At 40.7% G+C, this 22,389-nt stretch overlaps 2 protein-coding genes across 2 annotated transcripts; one reads left to right on the top strand and one right to left on the bottom strand.

Moving 5' to 3' along the window:
* Nucleotides 1–8,257: 8,257 nt before the first annotated feature.
* LOC114310215 (uncharacterized) lies at nt 8,258–8,842 on the bottom strand. Its single transcript, XM_028256167.1, has one exon. The coding sequence runs from the start codon at nt 8,840–8,842 to the stop codon at nt 8,258–8,260; it is 585 nt and encodes a 194-aa protein (XP_028111968.1).
* Nucleotides 8,843–18,408: 9,566 nt separating this feature from the next.
* On the top strand, nt 18,409–21,677 carry LOC114310214 (uncharacterized). The gene is made up of 7 exons (XM_082923998.1): nt 18,409–18,777; nt 18,859–19,108; nt 19,195–19,358; nt 20,065–20,127; nt 20,938–21,117; nt 21,193–21,424; nt 21,508–21,677. Exons 1-7 carry the CDS (start codon nt 18,409–18,411, stop codon nt 21,675–21,677), a joined length of 1,428 nt encoding a protein of 475 aa, XP_082780124.1.
* The last annotated feature ends 712 nt before the right edge of the window (nt 21,678–22,389 follow it).

Below are 22,389 nucleotides of genomic sequence, written 5' to 3' on the forward strand. Positions count from 1 at the left end.
CAGTGCAAGGAGCTCGGCCGGCCTGGTACTTTTGCTGCAGGTGGCTGGCCGGCCACACCCCCTAGCCGGCCGGCTAGGGGTCAAAAAGGTCAATCAGATTTTCTGGCCGGCCACCAACTGGTGGGGTCCTCCTATCTGTGTACAACAAAACCCTGTGGTTAAAAGTCCAAGAAAGTGGGTCCAAGGGGTTCAACATTAGCCCGGAAGGAGGGGGTCAAAAGGGTCAAGTTGAATTAATGGCCGGCCATGAACTTTTAGGGTCCTCTCATGTGTGTACATCACAAATATGTGGTTCAAAGTTCAAGAAAAATGGTCCAAGGGGTTCAACATTAGCCCGGAAGGAGGGGGTCAAAAGGGTCAAGTTGAATTAATGGCCAGCCATGAACTTTTAGGGTCCTCTCATGTATGTACATCACAAATATGTGGTTCAAAGTTCGAGAAAATGGGCCCAAGGTGTTCAACATTAGCCCGGAAGTGCGAAAAACGGGCGCCGGAGGGCGTCGGAGGATGTATAACTGGTTGCTGCAACAATTGCTGGCCTCCCACCCTTCAGTGACCTCCCCGGTGATAAAACAGAGGTACCTGCCAAAAATGAATGAAAACCGTTGCAAAACGAATGCTCGGGGACCAAAACGCGCAGTTCGGGGTCCCGAAAATGGGCTGTTAAGCACCGAAAGTGGCATTCGGCCACGAAGTGGGCTTCTCAGCCCCCAGTGTCCCTCAAAAGGGAGCAAATAGGAAGTATGCCAAAAATTAGAGCAATAGGAGATGGTTAAGCGGTCCCGAACCGAGGCACACGGCCTGACGACTCCGAAAACCGGAAACCGGACTCCGAAATGGGAAAAATGGCCTACGGCCACCAAATGTAGCCTACGGACATTGAGAGATGGTCTACGGGACCTCTCCCTCCCCTCAGGAAAAGAAACAGAGAAAACCGAGTCTGGTTCGCAAACCGAGACAAGGCACAGAAGAGGGTTCGGAAGTCCGGAGGCAGGGCTCGCGGCCACAACTCTGAAACTTCTGAACAAGCACATTATGCAATACCACCAAGCGCTCAATCGGTGACGTCTGAGTCTTAAGGTCGGTCAAAAATGGGGTGTCTACAGAGACTAGGAGCTCAAATATGCAATCTATGCTTCAATTCTCTTAAATTTCCAAGCAAAACCAAGCAAAATGAGATGAAATCTAACTCTCTCCCTGATCTCTCTCTCTCTGGTCGGCAAAGGCAAGGAATGAGCTGAATAAATGTTTTGTAATGCATAAGAATGAGTCCTCAAAGTATTAAGTAAGTGACCCACTAGGATGGCAATTTAGTAATTAAGCCTAACTCTTTAATTGGCTTATTTTCATCGAATTTAATCATACCAGATCAATTTTCGGATAACTATACCATAAAATCACATAAATTACAATGATCATAAAACATCAATCAATTCCCGGCTCGGCCGCCGATAAGGCCTCCAATTAGCAGTTTGAACATAAAACATGAACAGATCAAATAAACAATCAAACAGATAGAATACAAATTAACATACATACGCAATCAATTCAGTTCCAGTTTTCAGTCAGTCAGTTCAGTACTTTAATCAGTTCAATTATCAGTCATAATCAGTTCAGTTCAACGGTAATCAGTGTTTATCGGTAAGCAGTGGTGAGGGTTATTACAGGACACCAGGGCACGCGACCCTCGCAGAGTTTCTGCCCTTCAACGATTGGCTCCTCGATCGCATGGAAGCGTCGAGGTTGGAATGTCATTACCACGCCCTGCCTACGAACCGACGAACAAAGCATTAGCAAGGCTGCAGACCTCGCCGTTCGTTCCGGCAATTGAAAACGCGCCCCTACCTACAGGCTTCCTTCAGCCCAAATTCACTACGTACGAGGGGAAAACGGACCCCTACATTCACCTAAGCCACTTCCGCCAAGTTATGGTGATATATCGGCGAAACGAGGCTCTAATGTGCATCCTCTTCCCGTCAAGCCTTGGCGATCTAGGCTTGACTTGGTTTGAAAAACTTCCAGAAGGCAGCATAGCCTCCTGGACGCAATTGGCGGAGGCGTTTGTCACAAGGTTCAAAACAAACACCAAAACCCCGGTGGAGATTGACCAGCTACTCTCCATCGACATGGGCGAAAAAAAGACATTAAGGTCCTACAATAGTCGCTACTGGGAGACATTCAGCCAGATTGGGGACTGTCCCACCAATCTCGCCATTGCACAATACAAGAGAGGCCTTCCGGTCGGGAACAAACTAAGGGACTCAATCACCATGACACCACCCCTCACCATGGAAGCCTTGATGGAAAATGTGCTGATGCACATCAGGGTAGAAGAGGATGGCGCACGTGCCAAAACAAAATCTGGCACGACCACAGTACCAGAGAAGAAGGCCTCAGCAAAGGTCAACGCAGTAGACCGTCCAAGCAAAAACGGACGAGGCAGACGAGACAACGAAGAGGACCAGGATAAGAGATGGTTGAGAGTCCGCACTTCCATAACCACGGTCTTCAAGAAACTGATCTACTGAATTCTAAGTGAAATATGGGATGAGCCTTTCGTCAGATGGCCAGCTAAGCTTGGGGAAGCTCAGAAGGACTATGACGAAAGATCACGGTGCACCTTCCACAAAGAAAAGGGGCACCGCACTGAAAATTGCACGCCATTGAGACAGCACCTAGAGGAGTTTGTGGCAGCAGGTCACCTGGATAAATACATTGAAGGAGGGGCCCAACCAGCCCCCCAGGACCATAACAACCCCAACGGAATGCCAATCGACGCCCCACCTCAAGGCGTTATCAATGTGATACATGGAGTTTTCGAACCTGAGCGTGTATGCGAGCTCAGAGGATCAATAAAAAAGGCTGAGCATTTAAGAGAGGTACAAAGTGCCCAACCTGCCCTCAAGAAGGGGAAGACAGAGGCCACGAACGTCATGTCTTTTTCAGATAAGGACTTGGCAAGGATATATTGCCCTCACAATGATGCCTTGGTCGTCACTCTCCAAGTCAAGGATTTTGACGTCAAGCGGATTTTGATAGACCAAGGCAGTTCATGTGAAATAATGTACTACAACACCTTTAAGCAGTTGAAGTTACAAGATAAAGACTTGGCACCTACCGTATCTCCCCTGATTGGATTCAACTCCATGTCAGAATGGCCTGTTGGCAAAATAATCCTCCCAGTCAAGGCAGGAAGCATGACGAAACAAGTGGAGTTCTGGGTATTAAACGTCCCCTCCACTTATAACATCATCTTAGGCAGAACATGGCTGCATGCCATGCGATCGGTGGCGTCATCCTACCACCAAGTAATGCGGTTCCCTAACGATACCGGTGTAATTGAAGAGGTCTATGGAGATCAGATTATGTCCAAGCAATGTTTTATCACGGTGAATGGCAGCCGCGCTGCCAAAGGATACGTTCATTCGGTGGAAGAACCTAAGAGCAATGAACTGTTCGCAGATGTAGGCAAAGCAGCTAATCAGAAAGCAGTGGAAGACTTGGTAGAGGTAAGAGTAGATGAAAAGAACCCGAATAAGTTTTTTTGGCTCGGTTCATCGTTGTCCAGCACTGAGAGATTAGAGGTCTTGGAATTTTTAACCTCTAATATCGAAGTGTTTTCCTGGACACCATATGACATGCCAAGCATTGATCCCAACTTCATCTGTCACCAACTCAATGTCCACCCATCCGCCAGACCAATCATTCAACGCACCCGTAGATCGGCACTCCACCATGCCGAGATAGTGGCGGAAGAAGTAGGAAACCTGCTGGAGGCAGGAGCAATCAGAGAGGTGCACTATCTGAGATGGATCTCCAACACAGTCATGGTGCCAAAGAAGAATGGCAAGTGGCATGTCTGTGTTGACTACAAAACAGTCAACAAGGCATGTCCGAAAGACAGCTTTCCTCTACCACGGATAGATCAACTGGTCGACCTAACGGCGGGGCACAACCGACTTAGCTTTCTGGATGCATACAGAGGCTACCATCAAATCGCCATGCATGAACCAGACCAGGAGGTCACATCATTTACAACTCCAAGAGGACTATACTGTTACAAGGTCATGCCCTTTGGCCTAAAGAACGCAGGGGTAACATTCCAACGGATGGTCACCAAGATGTTTGAACCATTGTTAGGCAGAACAATGGAGGCTTACATTGACGACATGGTGGTCAAGAGCAAGGATGGGAATGACCATCTCAAGGACCTAAGTAAGATGTTTGAGATCCTAAAGAAGCACAAGTTGCGCCTCAATGCATCCAAGTGTGCATTCGGAGTAGGATCTGGCAAATTCCTGGGCTTCCTTGTGACCAACTGGGGTATAGAAGCAGACCCCTTCCAGATCAAAGCAATCCAGGATTTGGAGAGACCAAACTCAGTAAAAGAAGTGCAGCACCTCACCGGCATGGCAGCTGCGCTCAATCGATTCATAAGCCGGTCATCGGACAGACTACGACCATTCTTCCATGTACTAAAAGCCAAGTTCGAATGGGACGAAAAATGCGACCAAGCTCTGGAAAGCTTTAAAGAATACATGTCTTCTCCACCATTGCTAGTCACCCCAATACCTGGAGAAGAACTCTTCCTGTACCTAGCAGTCTCTCAGCACGCAATTAGTGCAGTGTTGGTCCATGCGAAAGGAATCCAACATCTGCCCATCTATTATGTCAGCAAGACATTGCTAGGTACCGAAACAAGGTACTTGCCATTGGAAAAAATGGCATTGGCCTTGATGATGGCCTCAAGAAAGTTATCACACTACTTTCACGCCCACACCATAGTTGTCCTCACAGCTTTCCCATTAAAAGCTCTGTTTGAGAGGGCAAACTTTTCTGGGCGAATCTTAAAGTGGGCAGTAGAGTTGGGACAATTCGACATCAAGTTCCAACCCAGAACCGCGATAAAGGCCCAAGCTTTGGCAGACTTTGTCGCAGAATTCACCCTAGGAAGCCATCATATCTGCCTAGTCGACCTGACTGATACAACCAAACCAGGGCTAGAAGTTGACGCCAGGATAGCGCAACCCTTGGTGCAGGATGTTCAGTCAGACCCCATGGCAGACTAGAGTAAAGATAGCAAGGAAGAAGCAAACCATGCTACACCAAGCCAAGATTCACCAACAAATAAAGACTTGGTACAATCAGATAGCGAGGGGCAGACAGCAAACGTGGACCTTGAAGAAAACACCAGCAACATTCTTGACCCCACGACATCATCTGACCCCTCTACTTACTGGAAGTTGTTCGTTGGAGAAATGTGGAAGCTCTTTGTGGATGGAGCATCCAACCGGCATGGTGCAGGACTTGGTATAGTCCTCATCTCACCAGACGGCCTGGTTGTGGAGCAAGCAATCAACCTTGGCTTCCCAGCATCAAACAACGAAGCGGAGTATGAAGCACTTCTTGCAGAACTCAAAACAGCATTCTACATAAAGGCTACCGAACTAATGGTCTACAGCGACTCACAGCTGGTGGTAAACCAAATTTATGGCGATCATGAAGCAAAGGATGATAGGATGGCCAAGTACCAAGAATTGGTCAGAATAGAGATCAAGAAATTTGAAGTAGTGAGGATAGAACAGATTGGCAGGGAGGAAAACAGCAGAGCAGACGAACTAGCAGGCTTCGCTTCAATGGCAGATACTTCCATCCCTCATCCGTTGCTCATCGACTACTTACCAAGACCAAGCATTGAAGACCCCGAAGCAGAAGAGGTATGTTGCGCCGAGCTAGGCCCCTCATGGATGGATCCCATCATACTGTTCTTAAAAGATGGCGTCTTACCGGAAGAAAAGAAAGAAGCCAACAAAATTAGAGCAAAGTCGCAGCGATTTTGGCTCTCCCCATCTATGGTATTGTACAAAAAATCCTTCTCAGAACCTTATCTAAAGTGTGTCCACCCCAGTAAAGTAGAAGCATTCTTGTTCGAAATACATGAGAGGGTGTGCGGAAGCCACCAAGGAGGAAGATCATTAGCTTACAGAGCCATTTCACAAGGATACTGGTGGCCATACATGCAAGCAGACTCCGAGAAGTATGTGAAGAAGTATGAGAAATGTCAAAAGTTCACACATCAAATACATCAGCCGGCCAAAGAACTCCTACCATTGACCAGCCCATGGCCCTTTGCAATGTGGGGCTTAGACATAGTAGGACCACTTCCAACAGCGCCCGGAAATAGGAAGTTCTTTCTCGCAGCAACAGACTACTTCACAAAGTGGGTGGAAGCAGAAGCATTGGCATCGATCAAGGAAAAAGATGTGAAGAAGTTCGTCTGGCAAAATATCATTACTCGATTCGGCATACCTAAAGCCTTCATATCAGACAACGGCACCCAGTTTGATGGCAAAATCTTTAGAAGCTTTTGTGAAGAATACAAGATAGAGTTCTACAATTCTACACCAGCATATCCTCAAGCAAATGGCCAAGCAGAAGCATCAAACAAGGTTGTCTTGGATGGACTGAAAAAAAGGTTAGAGAAGGCAAAAGACAAGTGGGCAGAGGAACTTCCTCATGTTTTATGGGCTTACCGCACCACACCTCGACGATCAACAGGAGAAACACCATTCTCCTTAACCTACGGTATGGAAGCAGTAATCCCACTGGAAGTTAGCCTCCCCACAATTCAAAGCTAAAATTTTGATCCAGACTTGAATGGAGAAGCCATAGCATTGGAGCTCGACCTCGCCGAAGAAAGAAGAGAAAGAGCACTAGTCCACATTGCCTCATATCAACAAGAGTTATCCAGGAAACACAACAAAATAGTACATCCAAGGCAATTCAAAATCGGAGATTGGGTGCTGCGCAAAGTGATAGGAAACACCCTGGTGCTAGGAGATGGCAAGCTAGGGCCTAATTGGGAAGGTCCTTACAAAGTGGTTGGGTTAGCAGGCAAAGGGGCATACCACCTAGAAGACAAGGACGGCAAAGCAATCCCTAGGCCATGGAACACCGCCAATCTCAAGTTATTTTATGTTTAGCTTTCCTCTTTCAAACATGTGTAATTTTTTCTTTCCTCAATAAAACAAGTCGATTCTTTTCAACATAGTTGTTTTCTGTAAAAGTTAGTTTTAGTGAAGTTAGGAACATTGCAAACATTTTATTCTAAGCTGGCTGGAAAAACCAACTTAGAGGTTGGCTGGATTAAACCAACACCCTTCCTAAACTCAGGATAAGAGTCCAGGCTGCAGGACATTTGGTCGAAATAACCAAACACTTTATTTTAGGTTGGCTGGAAAAACCAATCTAAAGGTTGGCTGGAAAAACCAATACCCTTCCTAAGCCCAGGATAAAGGCTGCAGGACGTTTGGTCGGAATAACTAAACACTTTACTTTAGGTTGGCTGGAAAAACCAATCTAAAGGTTGGTCGGAAAAACCAACACCATTCCTAAGCCCAGGATAAAGGCTGCAGGACGTTTGGTCGGAATAACCAAACACTTTACTTTAGGTTGGTTAGAAAAACCAATCTAAAGGTTGGCCGGAAAAACCAACACCCTTCCTAAGCCCAGGATAAGGATCCAGGCTGCAAAACGTTTGGTCAGAATAACCAAACACTTTACTTTAGATTGGCTGGAAAAACCAATCTAGAGGTTGGCTGTAATTGGTAGACCCCCTCGTTGCCCGGTCTGGAGAGGTCTATTGCTTTGAACCACATCGGGTTCATCAAAGTGTCGTAAAAGACCCCTGACAGCATCCTCTCTCTCCAATGTATGTGGTTCGATACATCCGTTGACGTGGAATAACGAACACCCACATTGGAAGTGGAATATCTTCCTGCGTTGGGCCTTCTTCTTTGCATTACGATGGCTCTTCTTGATTGGCTCTGGCGAACAGGGGCTCGTTGAGTGTGTAGAATTCTGCATTTCGGATCGTCCACGCTTTGAGCCCGACGTGTTCATGTTTTTCCAAATACTCTTTGTAGCTGGAGTCTTCTCCGGGGTTGCATAATATAATACTTGGAATCCCGCCCGTTATTTTCTTTGGGCGGGCATATTTACAATTTGAAAAAAAGTCCCGTTGCGCTCCAATAAACTCGCGCCAATGTTTCAAATATTGTGGGGCCACATCATCAATTATGTTGTAGAAAGCGTCGTTCTTGTGGTCCCTCAGGTCGATGTGGCCTGAATAATAATTATGTGGTCCCAAAGACCGGGCCCAACATGTTTTCCCAATTCTAGATGGGCCTTCAATTATAATGCTTTTGGGCCTATGCGGTCTTTGGGCTTCGTCTGTTATATTGTCTGCAACCCATTGCTATATTGCTGCTGGAACAACCCATACTGTGTCTGTAAATGGATGAACATACGGCAATGGTGGATTAAATGAAATCCGGTCATAATTTGATGACAATTTGTCATAATTTAACCAGAAACATTTTGGGTCGCCATTTCGTACCACTGCTAGTGCTTCGTCCTTAGTGGCGGCTGCAAGTGCATCCCGGTATATATTGTCTTTGTTATTCTGGTTAGCGCAGCGGCTCCTCTCACGGAATTCGCCCCATTCCGTGTAATCCCCGTGTTTGGAGATGTATTCCAGTACATTCTGATGGTTGTATGCTCCCTGTACATTTGGATGGAAATGGCGACTATTTCGATCGTGTGTAACGTCGAAGAACCATTGATCCTGCGTCTGAAAACGGTATGGGAACTGGACAAGAGCATGGAGATGTGGTTGCCCATCCTCATGTAATTCATGTGCAACCCTCACATAATTTGGACCCCTGGTGGTGAACAGCACTCTAATTTTCTCTAACAATCTCTCTTTAGGAATAGAACACTGGGCATACGTGAGGAAAATGTTCTTGTTTTGGATTCTAAAACGACGTCGCATTGATGCCATAACTCACTCTCGATGACGTCACTTACTCTCTCGGATGACGCAAGTCACTCTCTGAAAACTTTACTGGTGGAAGAGAGTTAGGGAGTGAGTTATATAGGTGCCCAAGAACGTCCCACTAATATTACCTGGGACGCTCCCCCCGCGCCACGTGTCGTCCCCCGATTGGTGCTCCCTTCCGCATTTTGAGGCGTGTTGTCGGCTAGTGTCTCCGCTCCGCGCCCAGATCTGCGGCCAGGATTAAAAATCGAAAAAGGCAAGCGCCGCTCCTAGATCCGCTCTTAGATCTGCGGCCAGGATTAAAAATCTAAAAAGGCAAGCGCAGGCGGGAAATTATATAAGCCAAAATAATTGGGGGAGTTTGAATTATTTTGCAAATGGATCTCGGAGATCTAGGCCAATTTCGGCGTTTGATTTTAAAATACGAGCCGGATATCCAATATACCAGTTTTATCGGAGATTGGGTGCTGCGCAAAGTGATAGGAAACACCCTGGTGCTAGGAGATGGCAAGCTAGGGCCTAATTGGGAAGGTCCTTACAAAGTGGTTGGGTTAGCAGGCAAAGGGGCATACCACCTAGAAGACAAGGACGGCAAAGCAATCCCTAGGCCATGGAACACCGCCAATCTCAAGTTATTTTATGTTTAGCTTTCCTCTTTCAAACATGTGTAATTTTTTCTTTCCTCAATAAAACAAGTCGATTCTTTTCAACATAGTTGTTTTCTGTAAAAGTTAGTTTTAGTGAAGTTAGGAACATTGCAAACATTTTATTCTAAGCTGGCTGGAAAAACCAACTTAGAGGTTGGCTGGATTAAACCAACACCCTTCCTAAGCTCAGGATAAGGGTCCAGGCTGCAGGACGTTTGGTCGAAATAACCAAACACTTTATTTTAGGTTGGCTGGAAAAACCAATCTAAAGGTTGGCTGGAAAAACCAATACCCTTCCTAAGCCCAGGATAAAGGCTGCAGGACGTTTGGTCGGAATAACTAAACACTTTACTTTAGGTTGGCTGGAAAAACCAATCTAAAGGTTGGTCGGAAAAACCAACACCATTCCTAAGCCCAGGATAAAGGCTGCAGGACGTTTGGTCGGAATAACCAAACACTTTACTTTAGGTTGGTTAGAAAAACCAATCTAAAGGTTGGCCGGAAAAACCAACACCCTTCCTAAGCCCAGGATAAGGATCCAGGCTGCAAAACGTTTGGTCAGAATAACCAAACACTTTACTTTAGATTGGTTGGAAAAACCAATCTAGAGGTTGGCTGGATTAAACCAATACTTGGTACTCTTTAGCCAAAGTAAGGACATCGGCTAAAGAGTGGTTGACCGAAGTAAGAACATCGGCTAAAAAGTGGTTGGCTGGATTAAACCAACTCTTAGTACTCTTTAGCCGAAGTAAGGACATTGGCTAAAAGAGTGGTTGGCTGGATCAAACCAACTCTTAGTACTCTTAAGCCGAAGTAAGGACATCGGCTAAAAGAGTGGTTGGCTGGATTAAACCAACTCTTAGTACTCTTAAGCCAAAGTAATGACATCGGCTAAAAGAGTGGTTGGCAGGAATAAACCAACTCTTAGTACTCTTTAGCCGAAGTAAGAACATCGGCTAAAGAGTGGTTCGCTGGATTAAACTCTTATTACTCTTTAGCCAAAGTAAGGGTATAGGCTGAAGAATGGTTGACTGGATTAAACCACTCTTGGTACTCTTCAGCCAAAGTACATATATCGGCTAAAGAGTGGTTGGCTAGTAAGCTCAGTCAGATTGCTCAGCTAAGACCAGAATAAAGTATCTCGGCTGAAAAATATTGTGTTTCGTTCAAGTTGCAGCTAGAAAGCATGCTCAAACAGGAAAGTAAACCAAGATTACAGTTGGAGCAATAGAAGTCATTAAAAAGTCATTACAGGTACAAGCATACAGATCAAACCGGAATAACAATTAGCACAAAAGAAGATGATTCTCATTAATCAAGTTCAAAGCGATTACAAGGGAGGGGCTCCCAGCCCGATTACAAGTCGAAGCAAAAAGAAGAAAAAGAAAAAATACAGAATCAATTAAAAAGGTCTTCAAGATCGGCTTCAATATCAACCTGAACACCGGTTGCAGATGGAAGATCAGTCTCAGTAGCAACTGGCCGCACGGTGTCAGTCGACGGCTCAACAGTTAGGTCTTCAATCGTTGGCTCCAACCGAGCTGATTGATCGTTGCCTTGCTCGTTGACTATCGGAGTAACAGTTGGCTCATTTTCTTTATCTTCATCATCTGAACTCTGCAAAAATTGTTGTTGGACAGAAGCAGCATACTCCGCTAGTGAGGCCGGAATGAAATACTAAGGAGCATTGTAGACCTCGGTTTCGGGCCCACAACCGAGCTGCTCCACAGCACTTTTCCAGCCGCACTTGAAAAATAAGTCCTTCGCTCCCTCACATTGTGGAATATAGAGGCCCTCCGCCTCCTTGAAACCTTCGGCGTTGGCACCATCCACCTTCTTCTTCAGTTCAGCGATTTCAGCGTCCTTTTTCCCTTCGAGCTTGACTAGCTCACGAAGGTACTTGTCTTTCATCACGGTCAACGCCTTCTGTTTGTCAGCTTCAGCCGAGGTAACTAGTCCGGTTAGACGAACTACCTTAGCCATTAGCTCGGTCGTTTTTTGTTGTGATTCCTTCAGTTCGGTTGTTCTTTTTTCCACCTCTGCCATGGCCTGCCTAGCTGTTTTCTTGAGCTCTAATACCTTTTGATGGGCAATTTGGCTCTTCTGAAGAGACTGAAATGAATGGAAAGAAATCAACGACAAAACCGAACTGAAAGTTTGAAAAATTTGAGAGACAAGGGGCATCTTACCAAGATCATGGATTTGGTGGCTGATCGGATGGCCCTTAGCTCGGTCAGGTTCTGGTGGTGTTCCATGTCTGCTGGAAGGCAAACACTCTTGGCAAGGTTGAATGCCATCAAGTGATCCTTCTCAGCAACCACCAAATCAGTATCTTAGATATCTCGGTTCTGAAATTTCAACTTCGGTGCCCACTTGGAGGAGCCCGCCTGGTCAGAAGGCTCCGGTTGTGGAATTGGTGGGTAGCTCGGTGGAGGGGTGGTTTCGTCCTCATCCGCTAGATGCTGCTAGGTTGGGGTAGACTAGGCGCGCTTGGATAGGCGTGATGAAGAAGGCTGTTGAGAAGGAAGGGCCACAACGGCCTGTTGCGTTTGGCTTGGTGGCGGTACTTTGGGTCTGTTGGTTTCGGTCAAGAGGGCCCTGACTCTATTTCTCTTGGCCATCTCTTCTTCAGCGGTCAGTGGGATTAGTCTAATTTGTGGCAAGGTTGGGTCTGATTCGGGGGCGTCCTCAAGCAGAAAGTCTGTTACTCTGGCTTTTCGACGACCGCTGTAACGGTATGTCGGCTCAAAATTAAGAAGTTTGGCCCAACTTCTTTCTGGAAAACGTAGTGCGGCGCGAAGTATGTTCAGGTTGGGGTAACTATACAAAGATTGAAGATGGGCTGAATCTGCATTAAGAAGACTAACTGTTAGTTCGGTTCAGGAGCAGGTAACCGAAATAAAAACAAAGCATGTGAACAAACCGAAGTAATTATACCAGGTGTTCCTTTTTTCCAGTTTATACTTCGACCTGAGATCTGGGCTTGGTGGTCTTCAAAATTCCCAGATAGCCAGAAAAAATCGTCATCGTTTAAGTCCTTATCCGGCGTATCTTTTATTATTTTTTCTCTACGACAACGTATCCTAAGGTAGTAGACCCAGCCGTCATCTTTGGAGCCAATGGAGTATTGGTGGAATATTTCTGCTAGACCGAGGTTAAGACCGGCTCGGCGGTTTAGTTCAGCTATTCCCATTATTATACAGTAAGAATTGGTCGAAAGTTGAGTTGGGCATATTCTGGTTTGTCTTAGGAATTCACAAACCAAGGGTTGAACGGGGAACCTTAGTTCGGTTTCTATTATTGATAGGAGGGTGAAAGGTACATAGCCCTCTTTTTCCCATGGAACGATATCTTGTTCGGCCAGGATAAGTTGGACGTCGTCAGGGATGTTGTAATCCCTTCGGAATTCGGTGAGGCCACCAGGGATTTCTACCAAAAACCTATACTTCCCCATTTATTTTTTAAGTTATGGATAATTTAGTTCGGTCGCAAAATTGTGCTCAGTAGCTCGGTTGAGCGCGCAGTGGAGTGCCTGGGCAACCTAAGTCTACAAAGTGGAAAACAAAGGGGTTAAGCACAGATCATTGAACCGTGCTACAAAATAAAAGCAAGAATAGGAGTCCTACTTCGGCTATGTGGATACTACAGGTTCTATCTTGGTTTCAACAAGGTGCTTGGTAGCTCGAATGGATTAGTAGGTAATGTTAGACCGGTTGAGCGCCTAGAGGCAGCTTTCTGAGTTCGGTCTAAAAACTAAGAAAGCTGGTTTAGCCCCAAAGACCTAGATCGGTCGAAATTAAGGTTTCCCAGTATACTAAGTGCAGACTTAGTTCGGTTGGATACCTCGGCTAAGGTCTATCAAGAAGTGGTTTGACTTATTGAAACTACTGGTACCAACATGGAGTGCTAGTTCGGTTAAGTAGTCTGATAGAGTGACATTGACTACAAATTACTTTTTAGTTCGGTTATATGGTAATTGTGAATCAAACTAAGTGTTCTACAGACAGCTTCATGAAGTTTATGGGATTCTTATGAAGTTTTTTCCTAGAATAGAAAACGCAAGATAGAGCAAGAGAATATGTTTTGCAAAAACAGAAACAGTGTGCCAAGAATGAAAGAAAGCAAATGCAAAAACCACAAAAGCAAAACAGGTTTGAAAAACTTACCAGGTAAAGAGAAGGAAATGGAAGTAGAAAATATAAGCGAGCACGAGCTTCACAGTTGCAAAGGGTGGAGAACAATGGAGGCAAAAGGAGAGAAGAAAGAGTGAATGGTGTAAGTGATTCAGAAACAAAGGGTTGTTTTGTGGAAAAAGAAAGGGCAAAAGACGGGAACTGTTCAAATTATGTGAAGTACGAAGGCGGCGTAACAGCTGCAATAGGCCAATAAGGGCGTGCCACGTGTCATGAGAAGGAGAAACGATTCAGTTGCTGTGATTGAAAAGACGTTTTGACCGGACAAGCAGAGCCCGGTGTAGAATGAGCTTGGCTGGATAGGCTAAAAGATTTTAGCTCGGCTGGAAAAGCTAAAGGGCTTGAGCTCGGTTGGAAAAGCTAAAGGGTTTTAAGCTCAGCTGAAAAGGCTTAAAAACCTTAGCCCGGCTGGTTAAACAAGTAATCCCTATCATGCTATGCAGATGGAATTAAGGGGCAATTGAGAGGGTAATTTATATGGAAATTGGGCTGAGCTATGTAAATAGGCCGTTGTGGGCCTTAGGGCGAAGGGATGAGTAAAAAAGCCGTTAAAGTTACTCCGGTCCCAAAGAGGTTAGTCCGGTCACCATACTAAATCTTATATCGGTTAAGGCGCAGTATGGTTAGTTTGGTCTAAAAGCCTTGCTAGAAGTTAGATCGGTTTAGACTTAACACTGTTGACACAGGAGGAACTGGGGTAAGAACATTAAAGGTAGAACCGAACTAACAATAGTTCGGTCTACTCTGTGGCTCGGCGTGATCATGATTACTTCGGTCATATTGGAGTTCGGCCATGGTAAAAACCATCTCACTTGGTTTAAGCAGTGAGGGGGGTGTTGAAGGATAAGCATTATCTTTCAGGAGTATGAATCCTAGGAGGACTCTACATGGAGGAGTAAGAGTCCTACTTGGATTGTGCCACACGGAACCTATAAAAGCTCACAAACATCACCTATGGAGAGGTAACACACAACTTTGATACACAGAGCTTTCTGTCTACTTGTCTATTTTGCTGACTTAAGCATCAGAGGGGTTTCCGGCACACACCCGCCGGCTAGCTCACGTTTGTGTTTTCAGGGAGTAAAGTGACGACGTTTGGAGGAGCGCAGACTTGATCAACAGAATTATACGAGAAGGTTTATTTCTTTCCCGTACAAATATCATTATAAATTATTATATTATTTTTATATATATCTTTTTATAAAAAAATTAAAAAATTACTAAAGTGACACGTACTCTAATAGGAATTAAAAAAGTAAAAATGAAAATAAATTTTTTTAAAAAATCACCAAAGACTAAAAAAAAAAATTCAAAAAGTCAAATTTGTTTTGATTTTTTTTTCTTCAATGAACCTATTTAAGATTTTTTAATTTTTAAATTCTTCTACACAAGACCTATTGACAAAATAAAATTTTTCAAAAAAAAAAAAGAAATCACAAAAAAATAAAAATAAAAAACTTAGTGTGTTTGGTTTTAGTTTTCTGAATTCATTTTTTTGAAAATTGAGTTTTTTGTTTTTCGTGTTTTTTTTTTTGTTTTTAGTGAATATTTTTAAAATTTTAAACATTTTTTATATTTTTTTAAATACACCTTACTTAGATGTATCTAAAAAGTAAAATATTTTAAAAAATTAATAAATATGAAAAATATACTGAATTTTTATATTTTTTTGTATTTTTGGTGTTCAGTGAATTTTTTAAAGATTTTTTTCACGAAAATTATATTTTTTAAATATATTTATGTTAGGTGTGTCTAAAAATTAAAAAATTAGCTAAAAATATTTTTAAAATTTAGTAAAAACAAAAAAATATATAAAAATAAGAAAGTAGAATTTTCTAAAAAGTATTTTCAAAAAACTAAAAACAAATATGGTGAATTTTTTTTAACGTGTTGTCAAACCAAGCCTCACGTTTTATTTATGGATTATTTGGGATGATCTATATAAATATATTTTTTGATTTTTTGACTAAAAAAATAGAAAAAAAAATGATTATTTTGAATAATTTTTTAATTTTTTATGAAAAAATATACATTATAATATTATAATAAATACCAAAATTAACATAATAACCCTATGCTTGCTTACCGTCGCCAACGTGAAAGTTAGTACGGTTTGCTTTTTCATTACGTGGTTAGGTAGGGATACGCGAGGAGATATATATAATTTTTTTAAAGAAAAAAAACCTTTTTTCTGTTCACATGTGTTGTTCTGTTGATGATTGAAAAAAAAAAAACAAAAACAAAAACAAAAACAAAACAAAATGGTGTACTTTAACTTGTGCTTGTTCAATTCACTTTTTGGCTACAAATTTTGCTTTTACTTTATCTTTTCACCCGTGAGCTTGTGCAAATATTCTCTCTTTTTTTTTTATTATGTAAGAAATTTTAAAATACAATTACAATGTATTAAATCTAAAGTGCGTACGAAATTAAATTTTGTTGATTATTACAATATTATTTTTGATTATTGCGAATTTGGTACAACAAATTATTTCTTTCTAATTAATGATATAATGATACAATTTGTTTCAACAACATACATCAGTATCACACAACATACATCAGTGTTACACAACATATAGCGAATATAACACCCGTCACAGCAACAAATGTGTCGCCCTTAACCATGCAGTTGCTGTTGCAGTGCGTATGTAATATTCGTTCTTACAGTTGCTGTATGGGGATTTGAGTTCCCTGGCTCCATGATATCAGCAACTTGGGTGTATTCTGGGTGGTCGGGCATTCGCAGCACAATGTACTCGTCGTTGTCTAGGATATTCTGTGTGATCGCGTCAAATTGACTGTTCCGGCGTATGAAGTTATGTAAAGCCATCGACGCACATACGAAGGGCACTTGATCGAAAATTTTTATCTTCGGCATGTTTCGTAAAGCCCCGCATCTCGACTTCTAAACACTGAATGTTCGCTCGATACAACTACGCAAGGACGAATGTGCCTTATTGAATAGTTCGTACTCGTTCTGTGGTATTCGGTTGCGATGGGCATTTTGGTGATATCGATACCCCTAGTACAAGGCTAGATATCATGTCGTGTTGCTGTACTCGCTATCGACCAAGTAGTATTTTCTTGTATATGTCGAACAATATAACTTATTAATATCAAATGGTATTTTATTAAAATCGCATAACGACTTTTTTACTTTCGTTTATACTTTTGGCCTTCATATATGACAAATGAACTCTTGTTTACTAACTTATGCTCATAATTGAATTAAAAAAAATGATAGTAACCCTTCAAACCACAAAAATATTCTATTAGTTTAATGATGAGATTCTTTGGCAATTTCGAACTTTAAATCGTATGTGAGACCAAAAAAAAAACATGTAGGGTTTTTTTGGTAACTATTTTGTTTTCAGTTTTCAGTTTATATTTACAGAAATTTTAAAAATTGTGCTAAAAACTTGTTTGGTAAATTTTTGATTTATAATACTAGTTCTCAGTTTAAAAATTTGACCCAAAAAATGTAAACTGAAAAAAGGTGTTTTCATTGGTTTATAAATTTGGCATTGTAGTTATCAGCATTATGACCCTGGTTCAAATCTTCAGAGCACCCGAATTGAATTTATTTTCTCCCAACGGTAAAATAAAAGTTGTATCTCATTTTCCTCTACTCCATTTATGTTGACTGAAACTTCAGAAATCAGATCGGTGTCTCTCTTGTCTCTCTCTCTCTCTCTCTCTCTCTCCTTTCTCTTTTCTCTCTCTCCCCCCTCTCTTCTCTCTCTGTCTCCCCTCTCTTCTCTGTGTTCACTAAGCTTGTTCTCTATGTTCACCGACCTTCAAATTTTTTTTTTCTTTTCGAAAACATTATATTGCAAACATGCAGATCTTTGTAGATCTGTCAACAAATTGATCTCAGGTCTCTCTTTTCTCTCTCTCTCTTGCTCTCTATCTCTCTCTCCCTCTCTCCTATCTCTTTTTTATTTTCTCTGTGTTTCACCAAGCTGCCATGGTGGTTTTTTTTTTTTTTTTTCTAAAACAACAAATCTATTCTGCAGATCTTTTGCAAAATTTTCGAACCACATTGATCTCAGTCTCAGGTCAGTCTCTTTTTCTCTATTCTGCAAATCTGTTCTGTAAAATTTCTGAACCACAAATCTGTTCTGCCATGGTTGTTTGTAGATCTGTGCTACATTTTTTTTAAGAACATATATCTGTTATTTTTCATTTTAAATCTGCTGATCTTCTTCATTTTAATGATATTGTTGCCTTTTTACTAATTTGGATTTAAAAGATATGTTAATCTGCAGATTTTGTTCTTCATTTTAAATTTGGAGTACATGATAAGGATTTAAAAGATATTGTTTCCTGAAGCTCATTTTAATGATATGTTAATGATATTCTTCATTGTAATGATATTATAACTGTTAGGCCTCTTGTTCTTCAATGCCTCTTCAATGCCTCTTGTTTAATGATATTATAACTGTTAGGCCTCTATATTGTTGCCTGGTGCTTGTTCTTCAATGCCTCTTGTTTGAATTTATCGATGAATAAATATACATATTTAGGTCTCTTCATTTGTTTTGAATAAATATTTAGGCCGCTTCAATTTATGGTGATGTGATCTTCTTCATTTTATCTATGAATAAATATACATATTTAGGCCTTTTCAAGTAACTGGTGCTTGTTCTTCAATGCCTCTTCATTTTATTTGACTTACATTTTTTTGAAAAATATTTATCTATGAATAAATATACATCTTTAGGCAATGGCAACAACAGTACACAATGATCTCTCCATTGATGATGATGATGTTGTTGAAGTTGGTAGACGAAACAGTGGTCCATGGCCTCAGGCAATTGAGGCTCTTTTCATTACCCTCATGGATGAGGAGGTGAAAACCAAGAGTAGTAAAATAACTGGGACATTCACTAAACAAGCTTGGAACAGGTTGAGAGATCAAATGAATGCAAAAACCCAATACCAGTATAACGCACACCAGCTTCGGAACAAATACAATCAACTGCATATTATGTTCAACCAATTTACAGGATTACTGAAGCATACTGGTGTTGGTTGGGATAGCCAGCGGTTTACTATCACTGCACCAGATGACGTTTGGGAAGCCCTTTACAAGGTTTAATTAACTTTTTGCATTTTGTTTGCTACATTTGATTGGGGAATTCTTCATGTTAACCTGAAATTCATTGGTTTGTAGGTTAATAGCCATGTAAAGAGGTTCAGGAAGAAAATGATGGTTTACTACCATGAATGGTCTCATATTTTAGGAGACACATCCGTAACTGGTAAACTAGCTCACCCTTTCACCAAATCACCTTCTGAAAGTAGTGCTAGCTCTGATCATGAATTTAAGGTAAAGAATGAGGACTTAAATGCATTGCAAATTGATAGTGATAATGACAATGAAGATGGCCAAGGCAAGAACAAGGGCAAGAGCAAAATGATAGGTAAAAAGAGTAAGAAGAGGAGCTCTTTTCAACCTAATATTTCTGAAGCACTCAAAGAAATAAAAAGTGATTGACAAGTGCTTCAGTTACTAATGTTGGCGATGACAGTGGTTCAATTGAAGGTGGTTCTACTGCTTCACATTTACTACTGAAAGAGTGTATGGCACTATTGCATGCTATGGAGGAAATTCCTGCACCTACTTACACTAAAGCTGTGAACAAGCTTGCATCGGATCCCATAATAAGGGAGGTATTTGTTGATATGCCTGCTAGTAGGATGAGGGATTGGGTCCTTAATCTTTGAAAGTTATTCTCAGAGAGTTCAAGCTTAGTGTGGCATGTGTTTGTGTTGTTTAATTTATTAGTAATGTTGGATAATATTTGATAGTTAAAAAATGTTAGTTCGTATGGATGTTTTCATGTTTTCAAAAATGTTGGATAATATTTGGTAGTGTATTGTGGAAATAGAGTTATTATGGAAACAAAGTTATTATGGAAACAGAGTTGGGTGTATGCAGCATGTACTTTATATTTGGTAGTATATTGTACTTTTTATTTTATTTTATTTGTTTCAGAATTATTTATTATGGAAACAGAGTTGGGTGTATGCAGCATGTTTTTAATATTGTACTGGAATGCTATTACATTGCTCTTGATGGTAGATATAAAATTGTTGACAATGCACTTGAATGCTACAGCTATATTCAATGAATGCCATAGCTATATTCAATTATCTTGAATGCTATTACATTGTCAGTTGATGGGTAGATATAAAATTATTGGCAATGCACTTGAATGCTACTACTATATTAAATGAATGCCACAACTATATTCAATTATCTTGAATGCTATTACAATGAGAGTTTATGGGTAGTTGAAGTATTGAACATAAACAACCCAACTTGAATGCTATTGTTATATTCAATGATCTTCTCCTATATAATGCTTGTTGGTAGTCATTCCAAGTATTTTTTATCAATAGTCCAACAAAGCTTCTGCATTGTCAACAATTGGAAAAGGTATGTATGACCATATTTACATTTGTTTTTTAAAGAGTCCAAAGATATGTATGATCTTCTCCTATAAAAAAAATATTTATATCACTGCATTGTCGACATTGTTTTTTTAAAAGTCCAAAGGTATATTTATTAAAATATATATATATATATATATATATATATATATATATATATATTTGTCGCTAGTAGTAATAAAAATAAAAATAATGGCATGGGAAACATCAATTTCTTTCTATCACTGCATTCAATTTTTTTGTTGAATCCCATAAGAGTATTGTTGAATAATTTCTCAACCAATAATTTCTATCACTACTTTTCATCTTCACTTCTCTGTTAGGCTATATACTTGTGTGAAAAGCCCCTTTATTGCTACTCAAAAAAATTTAAAAATACAAAAAAATTCTTGTGTGACCATTTTTTCATGTATTTTCATTATCACTAATACTTTTGTTTTTAAGGGGTCAACACAATATCACAATGATATATATGGAGTCGATGCATGCTCTTCATTTGAGTTTTGACTCAGACAATGACGATGAAAATATACAATTTCTGAAGTGTGTAGCAATATATGAGTATTGCAATACTTACCTTCAACCTAGACCATGCCGAACGTCCATATTACAAGGACATGACTACGTATTAGAAATATTGAATGGCCATGAAACAAGGTCCAAGGAAAAATTTAGAATGGAACCAGATGTATTTATTAGTTTGTGCAAGGCATTTAAGGTATATGGTAAACTAGAACACTCACGTTATCTAACTGCCCAAGAGCAAGTTTGTATATTTTTGCTAACAATTGGTCAGAACGAACGGAATTGTGTTGTCCAAGAGCGATTCCAACATTTTGGCCAGACCATCTCCAAATACTTCAACCGAGTCTTGAAGGCAGTGTGTAGGCTTGGTAAACAAGTTATAAGGCCTCTAGATTTTGATGAGGTGCTTGCAGAAATTCGACATAATCCACGCTTCTACCCTTTTTTTAAGGTAATCACTAACAGAATATTTGAAGTATAAATTTTAGTAAAATATCATGCATTATTAAAGTCATTTGTCAAATAGGATTGTGTTGGAGCAATTGATGGTACCCACATATCTGCAAGGGTGCCAGCATCAGAGCAAATACCATATCGGGGTAAGCATACTGTTACAACGCAAAATGTAATGTGTCTTTGCTCATTTGATGTGCGATTTACGTATGTATTGGCTAGTTGGAAGGGCACTGCAGATGATTCAAAAGTGTTCATTGAAAACGTACATGATCCAGCAAATTTATTTCTAATGCCATCAACAGGTACGTATTTTATGGCATTTTGTTAATTTATAATGAATATTCTTTTGCTAACCCATAATAATAGATACATATATGTTGAACAGATAAATACTATGTTGTCGACTCGGGTTATACAAATGTGCTTGGCTTTTTATCGCCATACCATGGTGAGAGGTACCATCTAAATGAATTTCGTACTCAACGTCGACAACCAAGAAACAAGAAGAAAATGTTCAATTACCGACACTCCTCACTGCGCAATGTGATTAAGTGATGCTTAGGTGTCTTGAAGGCTCGTTTTTCAATTTTGAGAGACATGCCTCCGTATTCAACTAAGACGCAGAGATACACCCTCCATTCCATGTTGTACAATACGCAACTAGATAAGGATACATTCTCAAGGTGACACATTGTTCACTGAATGGGCCAACCCAGATCGTATCGTTGAAGATGCTGGGCCTAGTGGAGGTGGTAGTAGTAGCTCGACACATGCAAGAAGTAGTTCTCAGCAACCAATTGACGTAGACATTAGTCAACCTCAACTACGTCATATGCCTGATGTAAGGAATCAAATTGCTAGTCAAATTTGGGAATCTGTTAGAAACAATTGAAATATTTTTTATACGTATAATAGATTGTGGAAGATGTTTTTTTATGGTTTGTGGAAGAATTGAGATGATATTATTATGGTTTGTAAGTTGTTATGAACATTACACTAATATGGTTATTAAATTTATCTATGGTTGGTATTGTATCAATATAGTTATTATGGATGCGTATTACAGTGTGTATGATCCCATTGTCAAAAATAAAAAATAAAATAAAAAATTTAGGCCTTAACAAACATGTTTTTTAGTTTATGTTTTCAAAAAATTTCAAACATTTTGTTCAAACCAAACGCGTTTATTATTTATGTTTTTCTAAAAATAAATAAAAGCCCGTTTATAAAATATTTGTAAACATAAACCAAAAATGTAAACATTACT

Source organism: Camellia sinensis, chromosome 4 (genome assembly GCF_055761805.1).
Source record: "Camellia sinensis isolate YWXY chromosome 4, ASM5576180v1, whole genome shotgun sequence".
Classification (NCBI taxonomy): domain Eukaryota; kingdom Viridiplantae; phylum Streptophyta; class Magnoliopsida; order Ericales; family Theaceae; genus Camellia; species Camellia sinensis.